This window comes from Suncus etruscus, chromosome 4 (assembly GCF_024139225.1).
Source record: "Suncus etruscus isolate mSunEtr1 chromosome 4, mSunEtr1.pri.cur, whole genome shotgun sequence".
Lineage (NCBI taxonomy): Eukaryota > Metazoa > Chordata > Mammalia > Eulipotyphla > Soricidae > Suncus > Suncus etruscus.
In genome coordinates, this window is record NC_064851.1 from 68919088 (window position 1) to 68942486 (window position 23399).

At 39.5% G+C, this 23399-nt stretch overlaps 1 protein-coding gene across 1 annotated transcript in view; it reads right to left on the reverse strand.

Moving 5' to 3' along the window:
• Nucleotides 1-7149: 7149 nt before the first annotated feature.
• Nucleotides 7150-23399, reverse strand: part of FAXC (failed axon connections homolog, metaxin like GST domain containing) — a 72828-nt gene continuing 56578 nt past the window's right edge. The window contains exons 5-6 of the mRNA XM_049771350.1: nt 20214-20330; nt 7150-7658 (exon numbers count right to left, since the gene is read on the reverse strand). Of these exons, the coding sequence (XP_049627307.1) occupies nt 7369-7658; nt 20214-20330 (407 nt within the window). The 3' untranslated portion in view covers nt 7150-7368. The remainder of the gene's footprint in view (nt 7659-20213; nt 20331-23399) is intronic.

Here is a 23399-nt window from a genome sequence, read left to right on the forward strand (position 1 = left end):
AACACAGGAAAACCTGATTGTACAACTAACCTTTTCCCATAGGAAAGTTTAGCCTTTTCTCTCCCCACCATAAGTCCTGGAATGGTTAACCTACCATATACACGTGGTGGGTTTGGGGACTAAAATAAGCTCTCCTAACCCTGGGCTGATTTTAGTAAATCTTGTTTTTTGTGGGGGAATGAGGTGGGAATGCTGAAAAGTAAATGATGATACAACAAAGTCTATCTAAAGATATTTTCTCAGCTAACATACAGCTCTTCTTCCTTGCCACTCAACACATACCCATGATAGATAACAGAGATGTAAATCTGTTTAAATATCCCATATCAATATATCTTCTCTGGATATTAAAAGCATAAAAACAAATAGCAGCACTAATTATGAAGATTCTTTAGAAGAAGCTTCTTCAATTAGGCCCCAAAATTCCCCTAAAGGATCTATGAGGTATCTAAGTCTCCTGAACTTATTTGCACAATATTATCTATTTGTACATATGCATTAGTCTGGAAGAATCACTGGAGAACCTGGAAAGCTTCATTAGAATCCCTGACACACAATGCAAAATCATGGCATGTTTTCTTTCTGAACATACCTTACATTCACAGCCTTCAGAGAAAGAAATGAAGTGCTTTTTCTAGAGGAAGTGAAACAATGAGCTGAGACATGTTGAGAGATAGGTATTGCTCAGGCCAATAGAAAGGGCTCGCATTCCAGGAAAAAAAAAAAGGCTAGCATGAGTAGAAGCACAGAGTTGAGGTTCCTAAGGCATACTTAGGCAATGGTCAATGAAACACCTGGAAACACTGGATAGTTCAGGAGGAGTCCCAAGAGACAAAATATAGAAAGGTAAGAAAACTAGGCCCTAAAATGTCACCCTCAGTCTAAAGCAAGATGCTGAAAGCATTTTAGAAAGAGAGTTGATAAGTGGAATAATTCAGGAAAGTAGAAAGTAAAAATAAAGGTATAATAGAAGCCTAGGCAAGCAAAAGTGCCCTCAATTTAGGATGTTAGATCTGTTCTCTCCACCATCACACCCACTGTCTAGTTTAGATCCCTGAAGTGAGCACAAGTGAGAAATCCAGTAAATACCCAGTGAGTGAACATTTGAGCATGGATTTGTTTACAAATAACAAATAATAAAGGACTACAATCTAAAAATAAGCATTTGACAAAGCTCAACAACAAAAAAAAAAGAAAAACAAACAAAAAATAACCCCAAAAATAAAAAAAAAATGAAGAGAAAGGTAAAGCCACTTCCTTGATGATGGCCAAACAGCACAGGAAGAGTTCACCAACACTCATTATCAAGGATTTATAATTCAAAGCAACCTGAAAGTCATCTCACACCAAAGAAATGGCCTGCAGATAGCTAGCACAGTGAAAGGGTGTTTGCCTTGCATGCAGCCGATTCAGGACAAATAGTGAATCACGGCAGATCTCATATGGTCCCCCATGCCTGCCAGGAGTGATATCTGAGCACAGAGCCTGAAGTAGCCCCTGAGACCACCAGGTGTGACTCAAAAACAAAAACAAAAACAAAGATAGAATGGCCTGTGACAAAGAGACCAGTGTTGGTGGGGATGCAAAGAATGAAAATCTTATTCATTATATAGTGAAAATGGAAACTGGTTCAACCTCCATAAAAAATATAATAAAGACTTCTCAGAATAGTAAAAATAGAATTCCTATAAGACACAACTCTAATTTGCATCTATCTCAGAAACACAGAAATATTAATTTAATATCAGAGCAATAGCTCAATGAACTGAACACATGATCTGTATGCAGGAAGTCCAGGTTCAATCCCTAATACCATATGGTATCCAGAACACTGCTCAGAACAACTCTCAGAGTAGAGAGCACAGAGCTGGAACTAAATCTCAATCATCACTTTGTATGACCCCCAAAACAAACAATAAACCAAAGAGATATTTAAGGAAATATGTATATGTTCATTACAGCACTATTTACAATAGACAGGTATTAAAATAACTCATATGACCAATTAGACAGATGATGGGAAAAGAATAAAATAATGGAATGAAATACTACTCAGCTATAAGATGAAATCTTGCTTTTTGCTACAAGTTAGATGGAGTTGGGGGTGTCATATTAAGTGAAATTGGCAGAGAGGATAGATATCAAATATCATACACAGGTGATATTAAAAATAAGAATAGACAGTATCTAATAATAATAATCCCTTTGAATTTGAGTTGTTTTGGTGAGAAGAAATTTTTTTGGGGTGGTTTGAGGCCATATTTAAGCTATATTCAAAGATCACTACAGATGGTGCTAAGGAGATCATATATGGTGCCAGGATTGAAAGCAGGTTGGCTGCATGCAAAGCAAGTACCCTATCTGTTATATTATATATTGGCCCCAAAATTTTAATACAGAACTGATGTTACCTAGTTGGGGTTGGGGTAAGGAATGGGAAAGAGTTAGACTAGATGAGAATAGTTATAGAGGTCTTGAGCACTCAGTGGCGGTGGAGTGACAGTAATTTTGTATACCATAAGCATTAATGTAAATACAACCAAGTTGCCTCCTCTACAATAAAATATAAGGTTTTCTTTTAATAAGAAAGAATGAGGAGTCTTTGAGAATCATTCACAGAGCCAAGCTGTGCACAGAGAAGTTACTGAACAATAGATGATTTTAGACATTCTTGGAAAGATACTACATATGTGGCAGCCCTATGAATATGGGCTCACTTATGGGGGAGTATGGACTTTGAAAAATTAAGGCAAGCTGAATTCCAGGGTCTGCTCTTCAAATGAATATAGATGTGACATCAAGTCAATAAGAACCATGGGCTCTCTTGCTAGGAACTGCTCCTAACTATCCATAATCCAGGCATAAAATTCTGTAATTTTATTCTCTCTCTCAAATAATCTGGCAAGGACCCGGGAAGCTAAAATTCTCAATGTTTTCTTTCCTTAAACACTAGTTATTTCACAATAACAGATCCTAATGGCTCAGTATACAAAGGAAAAGCTCACTTGAGGACTAGAATGCAGATGAAATTCTATAATCAGTTAGCTGAGGGCCCCGTGACTGAGGTAGTGTCAATATTCACAATCCATTGTTTTAACAACAAAATAGCAACTTTTGACACTACAGTTTACTTTTACATAAACTTATATTGTCCTCATATCTACTTGAAAAACAAAGCCTGGAGCCAGAGCAATAGCACAGCAGGTAGAATATTTGCCTTGCACTTGGTGGACCCAGGTTCGATCCCCAGCATCCCATGTGGGTCCCCCAAGCCTGCCAGCACTAATTTCTAAATACAAAACCAGAAGTAACCCCTGAGCACCTCTGGATGTGTTCCCAATCCCAAAAAAGTAAAGCCTATTGCCACTCATTATTCCTGGAATGGATGGGAACATGACTATGGAAAGTAAATGTAAAGGCAATATTTATGTTTGTAATAAGAGATCAAAAGAACAGGTGTTTCTGGGTCTTCTGGTCAAACAGAATGTTCAAGTTCACACTTCCTTTAGTTATTTTACAGTATAAAAGAAACATAGAAGTTAAACAAATGATCCAGATGACCAAAATGCCTCCTACTTTTTTGCTTATAAGTAGTACCAGTTCATCAAATTTAAAAACACTTCAAATCTGGATTGATTAAGATGATCCTTCATAAAATAAAAGACAACATATGTCACCCATGCCACAATAGTTTTGGTCAATTTTTTTAAAAAAATAACCCACATTGGGAAAGCAAATTATACCTATATCTAGGGTCCAAATCATGAGAGGTTATACCAGTAATTAAAATTCCAAGTGGCTATTTAAAATAGTGTCTGTTTCATTGTCCTGCTCAAAAGAGACTTCCATTAACACTGAGAAGACTTAACAACAACAATGATTTGCTTACAGGACAGGGCTCCCTGCATTGCCCTTTGATTGTAAGGTGAAACCAGAGGACACTCCACATCCTGACTTCAATGTTGGATATACAGATTCCAGGATCTTAAATACAGAAGCTTGATACCAACAACAGAGACTGTGTGAAAAATATAAGTGTGTTGGCACTACAGACAATGTCTTGGATTGGACGATCTAGCTTGCCTGGAGCCTAGAGTTGGTCTTGTGCCAGGAACCTTCAGGGGTCGGGTCTTTTTGTATTTAGGCCAAGGTTATTTCTTTCCATGTCCCTCATATTTTGGTGGGCCTATGCAAACAACAATTGCCACTCTAACACCATTTTTGCTGTGCTCCTTTGACTCTAATCCTTAAAAAGAACCCAGTTAAGATTTGAGGTCAACTTAAGCTAATATGCATGAATATGGAAATGTAAAAAAAAATGCTATGCCTGTAATGTTTAAGGAGTTATGTAAGTTTTATGGCTTTAGATTGCCTTGTGTGCTGTTAAGAAATATTATAGTGTGTTACAATCTTAATGTTCTTTGGATGAAATTTCAAAGTTGGGATATCAGCAAGGGGACTTCTGAGAATTATGTTATGTATTGTCCTTCCACTGTAACTTTACCTTGTCCTCTTTCTTTGCATCCTTGTTCTCATAATTACAAATAAAAAATTAAAAAAAAATAGTGTCTGTTTAAGATAGACATAATCACTACCTAGGAGAGTTACCTGGACAGAATTGTTCTACAATTTCACTGTGAACACTGGCTTTCCTTATATTTGCCTCCAAATAATCCACAATAAAAAATAATTATATGTAAATTTACAAACTATTATCTTTTTTTGTTTTTGTTTTTTGGGCCACACTCGTTTGATGCTCAGGGGTTACTCCTGGCTAAGCACTCAGAAATTGCCCCTGGCTTGGGGGGACCACATGGGACGCCGGGGGATCTAACCGCAGTCCTTCCTTGGCTAGCGCTTGCAAGGCAGACACCTTACCTCTAGCGCCACCTCACCAGCCCCACTATTATCATTCTTGGAATAAAAATATATACCCTTGTTGCTAATCAATAAATTTTAGAAAAATTTTCAAGAATTGTTTCCCCACTCTCAGCTAAAAGGACAACTCAGTTTTTGTGGAAACAGGGTTACAATTCTGTTCATTGCATTAATATTTTCAGCCCAGGAGCTTTATAGTCATGCAAGATTACCCTCCATCATAGAACAATAGCCTCCTTTATTCAAACCTACACCACCACATTCTCATTAGGCATAAAGCCTTCTCTTTTTTTTATTTGTTTTGTTTTTTGTTTGGGGGCCATACCCAGGAATACTCAGGACTTACTCCTGGCAGTGTTTGGGGGACTATATGGTGTTAGGGATTGAATGAGTCAGCTGAATACAAGGTAAGTACTCTAGACCTGCTAAATTATCTTTCTCACCCCAGTCCTCTCAAATATTATTTATATGTTACCAATAAGTGGACATTATATGGAATAGAAATTTTTAACTTAAGAATATCTCAGTATTTCTTACCAGTTACATATGCTCTTCAGTTGCTTAAATGGTAAACAACTTCAAGAGTTCCTCTCCTAAATTTACATTTTTATGAACCCACAGCATTTTAGTAAAATTTTATAAGAGCTATATCCAATCCAAGTCCTTTTCAAATAAAGTACATAAACTTTTTCAAAGTTTCTGTCTTAATCTCATAATGAGCAGCTTACGTAGTCATACTGTCCAGTAAAACAATTTTGTTAGCACTGACTCCTGTACAAATCCATGGCCATCAACAGAGTATCTTTACCCATATTTCAATAGAAAATGTTAGAAGTCAACAAAACCTTTCTTCAGAGAGACAGGATGCCTAGGTAAATAAGGGTAACTCAAAGAGTTCATGAGCTCTGTGAGAAGATAGTGTATGCTTAAAGGCAAGGAGATTCTTTAAACAATGTAATAGAGCCACACCATGGCCTTATTAGTCAATACTGAAAACCAAAAAAAATTGCATTAACCAAAATCTGCAGAACGCCTATATTACACATTGTGTTTTAATGTGAAAAACATAATTTTCTTACTTCATCTTTCAATATATCTGGAAAGACTATTCTGAAAATAAGACATTAAAATATAACAATCTTCTTACAAAATGCAATCACACACGTTTATTAAATCCATTATTTTCCTGAGCTTTTCTCCCTCCAAATAAACAACACATAAAACTTAACACCCTGGAGTCAACAAAGGACAAATTCCAGTGTGATGAAAAATTCCAGATGATGAAAAAATACTTTTCTGGGGGCCAAAGCGGTGGCACAGCGATAGGGCATTTGCCTTGCATGCGACTGACCTAGGATGGACCACGGTTCGATCCCCCAACCTCCCATATGATCCCCTGAGCCAGGAGCAATTTCTGAGTGCAGAGCCAGGAGTAATACCTGAGCATCACTGGATGTGGCCCAAAAACCAAAAAATAAAAATAAAAGAAAATAAACTTTTTTGCAAATACACAGTAAAACTGAAGAATGTTGTTATTGATTTGTAAAATTAATTTCCAAGATCTACTCAACAAAAGATATGATTGAATCAAGCTTTCAGAGGAAAGAGGGCAGAGTCTTAATAGTGCCTTTTTGTGTTTTTCATCTGCTTAAATTTTTGCAAGTGACTGTGCTTTCCTGGATATAGAATTCCTTTGCCCTCAAATTTTGCCACAAGTGAAGCACAATAAAGAAAAAAAATGTATTGATGGTGTACCTCTTTGAAAAGGTTGAAAGCCTCGAATGCTACCACATAAATCCTCACAACACCCCTGTGAGGTAGGTAGGTGGAGAGTAGTTACCCCACTATACAGGTGGGGGAAATGAGGCACACAAGAATTAAGGAAAATGCCCCCAAATTACACAGCTAGTCACTGGCAGAGTTTAAAATAAAACTGATACTATCACCTAGCATAGTGCATTGCACTTTGTAGGTGTTTGCGAAATTGAATTTTATTCGATTTCTACCTCAACAAATGATATTACACACAAAAAATTATAAGCAGCCACCCTGGAACATTTTTGTCCTACATTTTTTCTGATGACATCACTCATCACTTCCAATCCCAGTGGATGAAGGATGTTCAAAACCCATCTTGCCCTCAGGTTGAAGAGGATTCTCATCAGCATTCAAGTAGCCTGCTTGTTCACCTCCTCAATGACACAACTTTAGTTTTCTAATGAAAACAAAATGGATTTCAGGAACCATGCTGACATGGGTGGTTTTTGTGGGTTTGGGGGGGGGTTGTTTTCAATGAAGCAGCTGAATTGTTCTTTGTTTCATTTGTACCAAAAAAAGAAATAAGGCTGTTATAATCAGTCCAGTGCACTTAAGAGAACTGTGCTAAGCACAAACACCTCCTCCCAGGTCTACAGGATTCTACCTGGGAAACAGGACCAACACTAAGGAGTGGCAGCTCCAGTAGAAGAGGGTCAGCAAGGCAACATTCAGTCACTTGCACTGTTCATGTTCTGTGTAGTCATCCATGTCCACATCAGAATCAAAGAGCGAGCGTCCAGTGAAATCGGTGTCTGGGGTTCTGGAAAAACTGTTCTCTGCACCCTCATCCTCAAAGGTCTCTGTCCTTGAGTAAAAGCTAAAATCCAGAAGGGGTGTATGGGTTTTGCTGCCTTCGCTGCTCTCTTCAGACTCATAGATGGTGTTGTCATCATCATGGTGCCACTCTGGCCAGAATTTCCTCCGGATCCTCTCACAATACATAGCAAGGTTGATCAGCTCACCTGCAAGAAGAGCAGCAGAAAGACCAAGGGTTGGTTTATTTCAAAAGCAATAATCTACCAGCAATCCACCTGACTTTTTAGGAAAAGGGAGAGTAAAGAAAGCAGTAGAAATTGACACTGCTTTTCCTCTGAGGATACCCATGACATTCTTCAAAGAAATGGATCAAACACTCCTGAAATTCATTTGGAATAATAAGTGCCCACAGAGAGCTAAAGCAACCCTTAAGGAAAGATTGGAAGCATCACTTTCTCAACTTTAACAAAACAATAGTCATTAAAACAGCATGGCATTGGAATAAAGGCAGAACCTCAGATCAATGGAATAGACTTGAGTATTCAGAGAATGACCCCCAGATATACAATCAATCAATCTTCAATAAAGGAGCAATAAATGCAAAATGAAACAGGGAAAGTTTCTTCAACAAGTGGTGCTGAAACAACTGGTCAGCCACATGCAAAAAAGCAAACTCAGACCTCCAACTAATACCTCGCATGAAGGTTAAATAAAAATGGATTACAGATCTTGATATTAGAACCCAAACATTAAGGTTTATAGAAGAAAACAAAGACAAACACTCCATGACATTAAGACTAAAGTCATCTCAGGGAGGAAACATCACTATCCAAACAAGTGGAAGCATAGATAAACAAATGGGGCTACAAAGACATATCCAGGGGGCCAGAGAGATAGCACAGAAGTAGGGTGTTCGCCTTGCATGCAGCCGATCCTGAACAAATGATGGTTCAAATCTTGGCATCCCATATGGTCCCCCGTACCTGCCAGGAGTGATTTCTGGTCACAGAGCCAGAAATAACCCCCCCCCCAAAATAACCAAAAATCAGTGAGGTGAGTTATCCAGTTCATGCCACGAATACTGGCACACATCACAAACAAGAACAAAAACTGCTGGCGTGAATGTGGGGAGAAAGGAATTCTCATTCATTCACTAATGGTGGGAATGCATCTAGTCTAGCCTTTCTGGAAAACAAAATGAATATTTATTAAAAATACTGGAAATTGGGGCCGGGCGGTGGCGCTAAAGGTAAGGTGCCTGCCTTGCCTGCGCTAGCCTTGGACGGACCGCGGTTCGATCCCCCGGCGTCCCATATGGTCCCCCAAGCCAGGAGCAACTTCTGAGCGCATAGCCAGGAGTAACCCCTGAGCGTTACTGGGTGTGGCCCAAAAACCAAAAAAATAAAAAAAATACTGGAAATTGGGGTCAGAGAGATAGTATGGAGGTAAGGCATTTGCCTTGCATGCAGAAGGACAGTGATTTGAATCCCGCATCCCATATGGTCCCCTGAGCCTTCCAGGAGCGATTTCTGAGCATAGAGCCAGGAATAACCCCTGAGTGCTGCCGGGTGTGACCCCAAAACCAAATCAAAACAAAACAAAATAAAAATAAATACTAGAAATTGAGCTCCTATATGATCCAACAATACCATTCCTAGTGAAATACCCTAGGACTATAAAAACACAATACAAAAATGCCTTCTGCACTCCGATGTTCATAGCAGCTCTATTTACAATAGTCACAATCTGGAAACAACCCAGGTGCCTGAAAACAGATGAATGGTTAAAGAAACTGTGATACAGAGAAATAACAACACTAATAACTATCATGACAGTGTTAATGAGTGAGAGAAGTAGAATGCCTGTCAGGGGGTAGGGGAGGAGGGAGATGGCAGGCATTGGTGATAGAAATGTTGCACTGTGAAGGGGGTGGTATTTTTATGACTGAAACCTAACTACAAACATGTTTGTAATCATGGTGCTTAAGTAAAAATATTATTAAAAAAAAAAAAAGAAACTGTGGTACATCTACACAATATAATACTACACAGCTGTTAGGAAAAAAGAAGTCATGAAATGTGCCTATACATGGATTGGCATGGGAACTAGTATTCTGAGTGAAATATGTTAAAGGGAGAGAGATAGAGTGAGACATAGAGAATAGTCTCACTCATATGTGTAATGTAAGAAAAATAAAAAGACAGAATGGTAATAATACCCAGACACAACAGAGATGAGAGCTGGAAAGACCAGCCTATTAGAGAAATAGAATGCATGTCCCAAAGATAGGGACATGTGTACATTTTATGACTGAAACTCAACTACAAACATATTTGTAACCATGGTACTTAAATAAAAAATATTTAACAATATACATATTAATTCCAGAGTTGCACCATAATTACACTTCATATGCATGTAAAGCAAAGGGAAGCTTTGGTGAAGTCACCACACCATGTCTAAAACATTTGGCTTTCACATTCTAATTCCAAGTGAAAAATGAAGTGGGTGACTATGTTGCCTTTGATCCACAAGATGGCAACACTGTAAATACATAATTTATCACTCTCTGATAAGCACTTATTGGGATTTTTTTTTGGAAGGGTGCCACACCCAGAGGCGCACAGGGATAATTACTCCTTGCTTTGTACTCAAAAATTGCTCCTGGTAGACCCAGAGGACCATATGGGATGCCAGGGATTGAACCCAGGTCTGTCCTGGATCATCCACATATATCCCTTCCGCTATGTTATCATGCGGGTCCCAAATGTATTGCTTTAAATATAGTCTAGATAGCCTTGTTCTTCAAGTCCATGTTCACTCTTGAATATCTACCTCATTTGCTTGTCTCTGTTTCTTTGCTGTCTATGGTCTCTCTTAAACACATTTCCTCTCTTTCTCTTCTCTCACATCTAAGTAAATTTCACTAAAAACTATCTTGCTTCATAAAAAAAGTTTAAAATTTTAAGTAATCTAAACATCTACTTAATATGTAGATAATTCATAATTACTTCAGAAAATTGAGAACTATAAATAAGCAAAAGTAAAATAAATATAGGACAGAGAGATGTTGCATGCAGGAGCCCCAGATTCAACTAACTGTACTGCATGGCCTCTGAACACCTGCCCAGAGCAACCTCGGAGCACTGTATCAGGAATACCTAGAGCACTACCAGGGGTCACCCAAAAACAAATAAAAAAATTATCAATAACCCTATGTTGTAATATTTCCATTCCTACCTTCCCAGAAATTAATGTGCATACCTACATTAATATTTCTGCTCACCACATAGCATTAATCATACATTATTTACTTCCTTATTTTTCCCAATTTAACAATGAAAAATGAAAATATTTTGTTTTTGTTTTTGTTTTTGGGTCACACCCGGCAGTGCTCAGGGGTTTTTCCTGGCTTCATTTTCAGAAATTGCTCCTGGCGGGCACAGGGGACCATATGGGGCGCCGGGATTTGAACCGATGACCTCCTGCATGAAAGGCAAACGCCTTACCTCCATGCTATCTCTCCGGCCCCATGAAAATATTTTTACTTCACACTATGGCCACGCTGGCACTGTTCAGTGTTCCATCACATAGAAAGGATACACTTTCACTTCATTTTACTTCACACTATGGCCACGCTGGCACTGTTCAGTGTTCCATCACATAGAAAGGATACACTTTCACTTCATTTTACTTCACACTATGGCCACGCTGGCACTGTTCAGTGTTCCATCACATAGAAAGGATACACTTTCACTTCATGTTTAGATTCCTTATCACTGGCCAGCTAAAATGTCTCTATAGTAACTACTCCACTATAGTCTGTAACTACTAGATTTTTCTATCAAAGAAAGTAACATGGGGGGGTGGAGCAATAGCACAGCAGTAGGGTGTTTGCCTTGCACTCAGTCGAGCCAGGATGGACCTGAGTTCAATCCCTGGCATCCCATATGGTTCCCCTATCCTGCCAGGAGTAACCCCTGAGTGCAACTGGGTGTGATTCTCCCGCAAAAAAAAAAAAGAGAAAGGAAAGGAAAGGAAAGGAAAGGAAGGAAGGAAGGAAGGAAGGAAGGAAGGAAGGAAGGAAGGAAGGAAGGAAGGAAGGAAGGAAGGAAGGAAGGAAGGAAGGAAGGAAGGAAGGAAGGAAGGAGAAGAAGGAAGGAAGGAAGGAAGGAAGGAAGGAAGAAGGAAGAAAGAAAGAAAGAAAGAAAGAAAGAAAGAAAGAAAGAAAGAAAGAAAGAAAGAAAGAAAGAAAGAAAGAAAGAAAGAAAGAAAGAAAGAAAGAGAAACTACAAACAAGTAACATGGCCTCATTTTAAAAAAGTAGGTTTTTTTTGGTTTTTTTTTTTTTTTTTTTGGTTTTTGGACAACACCTGGTGATGCTCAGGGGTTACTCCTGGCTATGCGCTCAGAAATCACTCCTGGCTTGGAGGGCCATATGGGACAGTGGGGGATCAAATCCAAGACCATCTTGGGTCAGCTGTGTACAAGGTAAATGCCATACCACTGCACAGCCCCTAGAAATCTAACTTTTAAAAAATTAGAAGAGAAAAGATATAAAGTGGTGAATGAGAAGAAATCAAAACATATGTACGGGACCGGAGAGATAGCATGGAGGTAAGGCGTTTGCCTTTCATGCAGAAGGTCATCAGTTTGAATCCCGGTGCCCCATATGGTCCCCTGTGCCTGCCAGGAGCAATTTCTGAGCCTGGAGCCAGAAATAACCCCTGAGCACTGCCGGGTGTGACCCAAAAACCACAAAAAAAAAAAATATATATGTGCAGTCACATCAATCTAAGATTATTATAATAACATTTTTATAGTGACAAATTTTATTAAGAAAAAAAGGAGGGGCCGGAGAGATGACATGGACGTAAGGCATCTGCCTTGAATGCAGAAGGATGGTGGTTTCAATCCCAGCATCCCATATGGTTCCTCGAGCCTGCCAGGAATGATTTCTTAGTGTAGAGCCAGGAGTAACCCCTGAGTGCTGCCGAGTGTGACTCCCCCCCAAAAAAAGAAAGGAAACAAAAGGCAAATAATGTTCTGAGAGCCATTTATGGAATTATACCTGAGAAGTATTCTCATTTATTTCCATATTTTCGCTATTTATTATCACTATTATTACCTACCACTCTATAACATTACTGTATACATTTTTTCCATGTCATCCCAATTTTGCAGAACTTTATTGCTGTTTTGCTTTAAAACTACATGTCTTACTTCCTGACTTTTGTAAACCAGTTTAACTTCTATTGGCTCATATCACCATTTCACACCCTCAGATCATCTAGCCCACTCACACCAAGGAAGAGTCCTTTCAGGTTGTCGTCTGGTTTCACGTACAAACTCACTGAGAGGCTATCATCATTGCCCCACTGGGCAAGACATCATGCCAAACCTTCACTTCTTCCTTCCCTTGAAAAAGCAGATAGAGAATACCATGCCAGTCTTCCCTGTGAGTTGTAGGTAACTAAGACTTTAAAGAAAAAATGAGGGGGCAGCAAAAAGAGTGTGGGTTGGGGAAACATCAAAGATTAGTTACAGTATTGTCACTTCACAACAAATTCTGGGGACAACTGTGTTCTCCCAAACCAAGGCCATTCCCTTACAGCTGCTCCCTAGTCCCTAGCTAGGGACTCCCTAGCTGAGGGTCCCAAATTTATTCAAGAGATCTACAAGGCCTATGACTTTATCTACTGCTTTTGAGGCTATTCTATTTAACCTCTTCCTTCACTATCTTTCTGGAGAGTTATTTCATTCATAACATGTGACATTAGCACCACTGACTGTACAATAATAAATGTTAATCATAATAACATAGTATATGGTCCTCACTGTAAAAGTCCCTTTTTCATCTGCTGAATTCATATTAATTCCTTTAGTCCTTGCAATAATCCTATGTGATAGGAACTATTACTATCCCAAATTGTAATAGGAAAATTGAAGTCACCAAAAAAGGTTAATTAACTTGCCCAAGACCACATAGCTAGAAAATAGTAGAGCCAGGATCAAACAGAGCAGCCTCCTGACTCCAGGCCATTCTTCATTATGATTCTATCTTGCACCCCTACTGATGAGTTGATAGCTGCACTTGAAAATGAACAAGCCTATGCCACCTGTCACAGAACATTTTTCTACAACCTTTTCTAGGGTCTTTAGAATGAGGAGAGAGATGTCCCTATTCAGTGATACCAAGTTGTAAAAGAAGTTATCACTGATCATTCTATCATGAGATCAAGATTTTTTTTTTGGTGTTGGGCCACACCCATTGGTGCTCAGAAGTTACTCCCAGCTTAGTGCTCAGAAATAGCCCCTGGCTAAGGGGACCAAATGGGATGCCAGGGATCGAACCTGTGTCCGTCCTGGGTCAGCTGCATGTAAGGCAAATGCCCTACCACTGTGCTATCACCTTGGCCCCAATAATTTTTTTTCAAACACTAATTTATTTTGGTTTTGAAGCCACACCCTGAGGCACTCAGGGGTTACTCCTGGCTCTACGCTCAGAAACCACTCCTGGCAGGCTCGGGGACCATATGGGATGCTGGGTATCGAACCCAAGTCCGTTCAGCTCGGCCACACATGGCAAATGCCCTCCTGCTGTGCTATCATTCCGGTCCCTCTTGCTATGAAAAACAAAAGCTGGGAGCTCACATACTCCTCCTTTCCTGTCCCTGGTGAAAAGAACAAAATAAAGTAAAAACTTAGTAGTTGACTTTTACCTTCATATAATTTTCAACTCCCTTTCTGCACCAGATTCTCTATCAGCTTAAGCCACTCATCATGCTATGACAAAAGAGCAGGATAAAGGCTGTAATATATGTGTACATGTGTATATGCCAAAGAAAGTGGTCTGGGTTAACATTAATTCTAGACTGACGATGTAAACTTTGTGATGATATAATATAATGCATGTTTGGGGGCCATAGCCATTGCACATCAGGTTGGGCATTTGCCTTGCACAGAGACAACCCAGTTTTGATCCCCAGAATCCCATATGGTCCCCTGAGCCTGTCAGAAGTTAATTTCTGATGGTAGAGCCAGGCAGGAGTAACCTCTGAGCACTGTTGGGTGTGGCCCAAAACAAACAAATAAAAAGCAAAACAACTAAAAACTGCATGTTTTCCAAATATATTCAACACTTGGAACATTTTTTTTGGTTTCTTTATTTTTGTTAACCATACCCAATAGTGTTCAGGGATCACTCTGGTGGGTCTCAGGAATCATGTAAGTGCCCTACTTACTATCTATCTCTCTCTCTGTGGACCTAGTGAAGTCACATCCAGTGGTGCTTGAAGTGCCTCCCTGTTAGACTCAGTAGCACTCCAGAAGCTACCAAGGGGGTGTTGTGGAAACAGCAGGGCCACAATCCACCATCCTAGGGATTGTGTCATTCAGGAATGAAATATAAGACCTCCCATCATTTGAATGACACCCAAGGCCCCCATATCTGTTTTGAAGATTTCCAGTATTTCAAGACCTTGGAATCCTCTATCCAAAGTATTGGGAGGATGTGAAGCAGGGGGAGGCCTTGAGATCTGAATGACAGATGACAGTTGATGTAGACATATTGCCAGATAGTGTCAAAGAAGATGTCAGGAAACAGAGGGAAGACTCTCACTTGGGTTCAATGTGTCTGAATTACATTGGTGAAAGTGTTGGGCTTACTTGTGTTTTATGTACAAGGCAAGCGCCTTACCTGCTTTAGCATCTCTCCAGACCCAGTTATTTTTGTTTTGTTTTGTTTTGGGGGGCCACACCTAGTGGTACTCAGGAGTTACTCCTAACTCTATGCTCAGAAATTGCTCCTGGCTTGGGAGACTGTATGGGATTCCGGGGATTGAATTTGCATCCATCTTGCGCAAGGCAAACGTCCTACCACTGTGGTACCACTCCAGTCCTCATATGCTTCTTTTTTAATATAATTTTTATTTTAATCATAGTGGCCTACATATCATTGACAATAATATTTTAGGTACATATTAACATAAAATCAGGGGAATTCCCATCACCGAATTGTCCTCCCTCCACCTCGGTTCCCATCCTACCTCCCATATCCTCCTCCCTCACCCCTGGGGCTGCCAGAATAAGTGGTCCCCTCTGTGCCTAGCTAACTACTTAGTGGTCCTACACCTGTTTGGTCTTGGTACCTCCCTTATTTCCCGCTCTAGTTGGGAGGCGGGACTAGATAGTTCAAGTTATGTGGTTTTGTTTGAAGAAGAGAAAAGAAATAATCAAATACACCGAAAATGGGCGGAGTCCTTCTGGAAGCTCTCATCCTAGTTTTGAGAGACGCAGGGGAAAAAAGGAGTTGGAACACCACAAGAGTACAAAAAGAAGTGTCAAATAAAACATCCAGTGAACACTCCAACAATAAAGATACGCACCACATAAAGGCCATGGTCTTGAGATAAAAAACATGGCAGAGCACTTAAAGGAAGAAAAGAAAAGAAGAAAAAAATAAATATGAGCGGAGAAGGCCACCAACCACAGAAAATGGATTAAAATGACATGGAGGGAACAGAACTTTTAGAACCACAAAGAAAGACTTCATCATAAGTTCCACTCCCTGACCTGAGCAGATATGCAGATACTGAGATCTCTAGATACAGAGGTCTGATTTTATCACCCAGGACAGAGCAAAAGTCTTCCATACACCACAAAAGCACCAAGAGTAAATGAACCTGGAAGGAGTCTATAGTTAATCCCATGACAATATCCTTCAAGGGTGGAGAAACCCTGTTTCTCTTAGGCCAAGGAAATTCCTTTTCGAATGACCCCAATATTTACTGTGCCTGAGCAGGAGGGAAGAAAAAAAAGAAAAGAAAAGGCAAAAAGCACAATTTTTTATTTATTTATCTAGTTTTTGCCGATTTATTTGTTTTGGTGTGGTTATTAAAGTCATATGCTTCTTTTAAAGTGATGTTAAATTTTTAGTATTTTGCTCTGCTATTTCATTCCATTCTTGACTATAGCCTCTCTTTAGTGAATTATTATGAAAAATCATTTGTCTATAAAAGACAGTACATGGAGGTATGAATAAAAATGTGAGTGTGCTTTCAGTTCTGTTTCTATAAAAAATTAAAATAAAGAGGGCCTTAGACCACCTATGTGGCTCAGTGGTAAAGCACATACTTTGCACACATGATGTTCATTTCTGTAAATATAATTTTTTGTTTTTTTGTTTTGTTTTGTTTTTGGGTCACACTCGGCAGCGCTCAGGGGTTACTCATGGCTCTATGCTCAGCAATCGCTCCTGGCAGGCTCAGAGGACCATATGGGATGCCGGGATTCGAACCACCGACCTTCTGCATGCAAGCCAAACGCCTTACCTCCATGCTATCTCTCCGGCCCCTGGAAATATAATTTTTGATCAAAATATCAAATAAGGACTTTTTTATTGTAAAATTGCCAAAACTTTGTAATAACTTATATTTAACCCAAATCAAGAAACAAGATGTGTGTGCTTTCAGGCATTGTTTATGAGACTGTAAACCTGCATAGTCTTTCTACAAAGTAATTTACTCATAAAGTCCAAAAGGTTATACCCTTGTAAATAATCCCAAACTGGAATCTTAGTTTAAAGAAATTACCAGATATCATAAATAATATGTATTTATATAGTATTTGCTATAGAGAATAGTAAAAGTCATTTGAGAACTAAGTAAATAGCTCAAAGCAGGAGACCTGAGATCTCTGTGCTGACACTATGGGAACAACCCACAAGCACTGTTGGGTTTAGCCTCCAACAAAACAAAGTTATTTAATACAACCTGTAAGTCGGGAGAGGGGGGAATTAGCCACATAAGTTACAATGCAGTTGTAGAATAGATTTCTCTTTTGGAAGGGTTGGGTTTTTGGGTCACACCCGGCAGCACTCAGGTGTTACTCCTGGCTCTATGCTCAGAAATTGCTCCTGGCAGACTTGGGGGACCATATGGGATGCCGGGATTCGAACCACCGTCCTTCTGCAAGCAAGATAAATGTCCTATCTCCATGCTATCTCTCCAGCCCCTAGAATAGGATATTCTATAACTGCAATATATTTGTTTGAAGGAATATTAGGGACCAATTAAAAAGCCATAATATATCATTAATTGTATATACTTATTTATTTTATTATCTTTTTCTTAGTTTGTGGGCCATATCTGGTAATGCTCAGAGCACATTCTTGACTCTATACACACAGATCACTTCTAGAAGATTTAGGGGATCCTATTGGGTACTGGGAATCGAACCTAGGTTGACCATGTGCAAGGCTAGCATCTTACCTGATGTACTATTGGTATGGTCTGGTAACAATTAATTTTAAAATTTTAAGTGATAACTGTATGAACATCATGATCCTAGTTATGTTGTGGGGAGGGTCCACTCCTGGCTTGCACAAGGCTTACTCCTGGCTCAGGAATCAATCCTGACGAGTTTGTAGGACCATTTTGGGATGCTGGAAACCAAACTCTGGCCAGTTGCATGTAAGTATCCTACCCACTTACCATTCTAACTACTATAATTCCAATTATTTTGCGGGGGACTGAGCTACACCTGGCAGTGCTCAGGGTTACTCTGTGTTCAAAAATTACTCCTGGCAGGCTCAGGGGAACATAGAAGATGCTGGGGTTGAACCCAGGTTGGCCATGTGCAACTACCTCCAAAGCTTTTTGGGGCAGGGGATGATAAAATAACTAATATAACCTATCCAATTTAGAGAAGTTTCAATTAATCACAGGATAATAAATATCTCCACATTTATTTTTAGTAAATTAAATATATGGGCCAGACAGCTCAATGGGCTAAGTCCACACCTTACATATAGGAGACCTGGGGTCCATCTCCAGCACCACATGGTCTCCAAAGCACAATCAGAAGTTACCCCTGAGCATAGACAATGAAGTAGCTCCCAAGAACACTGGATATGTCCCTTCTGAATATATATACCTTTGTGTGAGCATGTCTGTGAATATGTGTTAGTCCATAATAACCCTAGTGTCACTCAGTTGAAGTCCTAGAAGACCTCCAATAAGTATAACTCCTGATAGGTTTGTAGGACTATTTTGGGATGCTGGAAACAAACTTCGGCCAGATGCGTGTAAGGCAAGTATCCTACCCACTGTATCATTCTAACTCTTATAATTCCAATTATTTGGCGGGGGGTGAACTACACCTGGCTACCAGCTACACCTGGTATCTGCTACATTCTAGTAAAATCTGATAATGAATGTATCTGTAGCCCCACCTTCCAAAGGGAAAATTTACAGTATGCCTCCTTTATTTTCCTCTCCCTTTGCCCTGTCCTAAGTATACACAAGTGTACAAATACACACACATAGCATTCTATTTACTACTCACTGATAATCTCACCTATCCCCTTGCATGCTTAGTTGAATAAACACCCTGATTAACTTTAATCATTTCCTCCTCCAGATCTAAATATTCAACTTTGAGCCCCACCTTCCTAGATCCCACATACTGTTTATGCAGTGCTTCAAAAGTAGAAGATACAAAATAAGTTCCACCAATTAATGCAGAAGAAGAATCTCCCAGGTACAAGAGACCACAGTATATTTATACATATATATATATATATACATATATACCCTCTTTCTTTCACTATCTCTCTTTCCATTTCCTTGATAACATCACAGCTATGCAGACTTTTCTTGCCCCTTTGCCAATAAACTATTTTTTTTTACTTCTGGCTATCTACTTCCCATGTTCCCAAACATAAGTTTGTCCCCTGACTCTGGTCCCATTTATCCCTTCTTCTGCTCTTTTGTCTATAATTGTAATTCTTCCTTCTGGCTTTTTGGAGGGGTAGGTGTTAGGCACCTGCTGATTTCCAGATTTATTCCTGGCTCTGTGCTCAGGGATCACTCTGAAGATGCTCAGAGATAGAACCAAGGTCAACCACATGCAAGGGCAAGTACCTTAACCTCCGTACTATCACAATAGTCCCTAAGATTATAATTCTGAAATACAAAATGGACAAGACCACATATAAGGTTGTGTTTCTTTAGTAGAAATGTACATTAGTAATAATATTTTTCATACTGCCTAACTTACAAATAATTTGTGACATTTTCATCATTCCCCCCACCTCTATTGTATCAGTGAGTGATCGACAGGCACCCTACTGGGTCTACTAGATGACACAAAGGAGTACGCTGCACTACAATGACACAAAGTCAGAAGTATTTTCACATACATATGAAAACACATACATATGAAAATCCCAGAGGGAAAAAGCATCTGAGATAAAGATTGGGTCCAGAGAAAACAAAGGGAAATCAACACAACTACAGTATCAAACATGGCAAAGATTTGTCCAAGACACAGTGTGATAAAGAGGCAGGAGAAGAGGTTCTTCTTTTTTTGTTTTTTGTTTGTTTGTTTGTTTCAGGCCACACCCATTTGATGCTCAGGGGTTACTCCTGGCTAAGTGCTCAGAAATTGCCCCTGGCTTGGGGGAACCATATAGGACGTCAGGGGATCAAACCGTGGTCACGGTCCTTCCTTGGCTAGTGCTTGCAAGGCAGACACCTTACCTCTAGCGCCACCTCACTGGCCCCAGGAAGAGGTTCTTTCTCTCCTCCATCCTATTTATTCTAAATGCAGAAACCTGACACTGGATTCAGCTGCTACAACCCGGTGTCTCCATAAAGTACAATTAAGTTTAGAGACAATGGCCTGGAATTCTCCTTTGTATTACTCTAACTTTCCATCTCTAGCAACTCCCTCAACCAAAAGATGTTTTCAGTACTTGCCTTTGATAAGCCGCTCAGGTCTTGTGCCAGGTAAGGTCCACATTGCTTGTGCCAGGTGTCCAAAGACAGTGGCATCAAGAGTAGAAAGTTTGGGGCCCATGATGTACTTCTTATCACCTGTAGCAGACAAAGGGTGGTGATTACTGAATGTCCCACACAGCCACACACATTCAGTTCACTCACATTATATACCATTTCATGCAGCATCAAAAGTTTTAGATAGTCAAAACACATGCATTTTCTCTTTTTAAAAAAAGAGAGAGAAAGGAACCAGAAACAAACACAAAGTAAATTACAAAGCTTGATAACAGAGCAACCCTCACAACAGCAAAGCAAGGAAAAAACTGGAAGTAAGTAATGCCGCCATAATTTAAGGAAAGTTAAAATCAGAAGGCCCACTGGGCTTCCCCAGCTTGAATCACTGAGTAAAGACTTCAAAGAGTGGTTGATCCCTTGAAAAGGGAGGGTGATATTTCTCAAGCTTAGTAATAGTTTCAAAGAATAGTTGCAAACAAATTTGGCCTAATAAGAATCTCCCTATTGCTGTGCTATGTATATAATTGAACATTTACTTCCAGATGACAAAATTAGCACATACAAATGTGGCCTTGATTAAATATCACTTTACCTGGGAAAATTAGCATCAAGAGAAACATAAAAATAACTTCGTAATTCTCAAAGTTCAGTTAGTCTTTTAAAAGATATTCTGCTCACTCAGATGAAAGGAGCCCTTTGTAGGAACACCTTGCAAACTTGCTAATCTTTTAATTTATATCAGAATTGATGCCCAAGGTCCAGCCTAGGAGTAAAAAACTTTGAGATGTTAAATTTTGCTCTTAGATACCAGAAAAATCTCTGGCTCAACTCCCCTTTGTCTTTTAATTGGAACTTACCATTTATAAGATTTTTTTTATCTTGCAATGAGGTCATTAATTTATTGTCAGAAGTTTTTTTTAATTTTTTATTTGATATTTTTATTGTGGCCAAAGTGAATTACAAATCTTACACAGTGATATTTAAGGTATACAGTGACAATAAATGAGGGCCTTTCCACCACCAGTGTTGTCCTCCCTTCATCCCTGTTCCCAAGCATATATCACTTATTTCCCTCCTTTATCCCCCAGAATGCTAGTGTAACTAAAAGCATATATGTTAACACTAATGTAACACTAATTTTTTTGCAGTTACAGATATTTTTATTAGTGGTTTCTTAAAGGTTTAGAGTCAAAGGAGCACTGTAAAAACAATGTTAAAGTGGCAATTATTGTTTGCATGGGCCCACCAAAGTATGGGGGTCATGGAAAGGAAAAACTTTGGCCTAAGTACAAGGAGACCCTACCCCTGAAGTTTCCTGACATAAGACCATTTCTAGGCTCCAGGCAAACTAGTTTGTCCAATCCAGGTCATTGTCTGTAGTGCCCATACAGTTATATTTTTCAGTCTCTGTTGTTGGTATCATATTTCTGTATTGAAGATCCTGGAATCTGTATATCCTACATTGAAGTCAGGATGGTGCAGAGCGGAGTTTAATTTCAACTCACAATTAAAGGGCAATGCAGAAAGCCTGTCCAGTACACAGGTCATTGTTGTTTAATTCTTCTCAGTGTTAAGGGAAGACTCTTTTGAGTAAATCGATGTCAGAGCAGCAGTAGGGTCTTTCGTGGTAGAGGATTGCTTCCAGGTGATGTCATAGACAACTTTGAATGTTTTGTAGATGGCTTCCGTGGTTCAGGGGTGACTGGAAAATGCTCAAACCTCTGAGGCCTGTGCCAGGTCATCATGTCAATGTTCAGGGTGTAAGGTTCCATTGCACTACAAGATTTGTGTGTTCCTATCTCTATTAGATAAGAACTTATTTGTATGTTTAGCATTTTCCATTTTAATGTGCCCTTGCAAACAAGGAATAATGCCACCTGGCGTTATCAGCACATAAGGGGGCCGCAAGAACAAGTCCAACAATCCCCATGACCTGGTTCAAACATAAGTATTAAACTGAGGGACTCTTTCACCAAAATTCCTTATTGAACAGTTCACAATGCGAAAAAAAAGATAAAAAGTGGGGAAAATAAACAATCTAACTTAAGACAGTGGACACAATTGTCACCATTTAAGAAAATTTGTGTGTTCCCATCTCTATAAGATAAGAACGTATTTGTATATAATTTCCCATTTTAGTGTGCCTATGCAAAGGAAGAACAGTATCACATGGCGAGATTGGTGCCTATGGGGATGCTAGAACAAGTCCAACAATCCAATTGACTTGGTTCTTATATAAATGTTAAATGGAGGGACACTTCTACAAACTTCCTTATTTAACAAATAACAAAGGGAAGGAAAGATAGAGAGGGACTCTTTCACCAAAATACCTTATTGAACAGTTCACAAAGAGGAGCAAAGATAAAGAGTGGGGAAAATAAACAATCTAGCTTAAGACAGTGGACTCAATTGTCACCATTTATGGGAACTAATCAGGAACCTAGTATGATAGCAACCACAGTTACACAATGAAAGAAGGAAGAGTCCAAGAGGCCGCTGAGAGTAAACAAGTAGGTAAAGAACTCTCCCAGCCTGAGAGTCCATCCTCTCATTTTTATTTTGAAAATATATGGTACCTACACCCAAAATGGTCTCTTTCCAACCTGAGAGTCCATCCTCCCATTTTTATTTTAAATATATATAGTATGTGCGGGGACTAGCGCCGCCCCCCGCAGTTTTTGAAATGGAGACCAATGAGAAAAAAAAATACCAGTGAATGTCACGACGTAATGTCCCGACATATACCAGTGCTGCATCAGCCCGCCATCCACCCCATGTGTCCCCTGCCCCTTAGTATCGGGAGAGAAAGGGGGAAAGCCTGAGAACCATGATAGTGTCCACCTGGACCAGCAACCAGGGAAGGCCTGGAGTAGGGGAGGAAATAGGGGAACGGCTGAAGGCCTGCCAAGCCTCCCAGCAATCCATGTGTAAGATCTGTAACCCACACTAAAGGCCTGTGAATTATCTATTGTGAAGAAACTTATAAATCAAACAGTTAGCTTGTTGCTAACAAGAAAGTATGATTTTTAATGTTGCAGGAAAGCAGATGTAGGCAGTCTCTCACATGTAAAATTCATGTTTAAACACACCTGCAGCATTCAATAAACAGATACATAATTATAATCCACCACAACAACTGAGTGTGTCTCC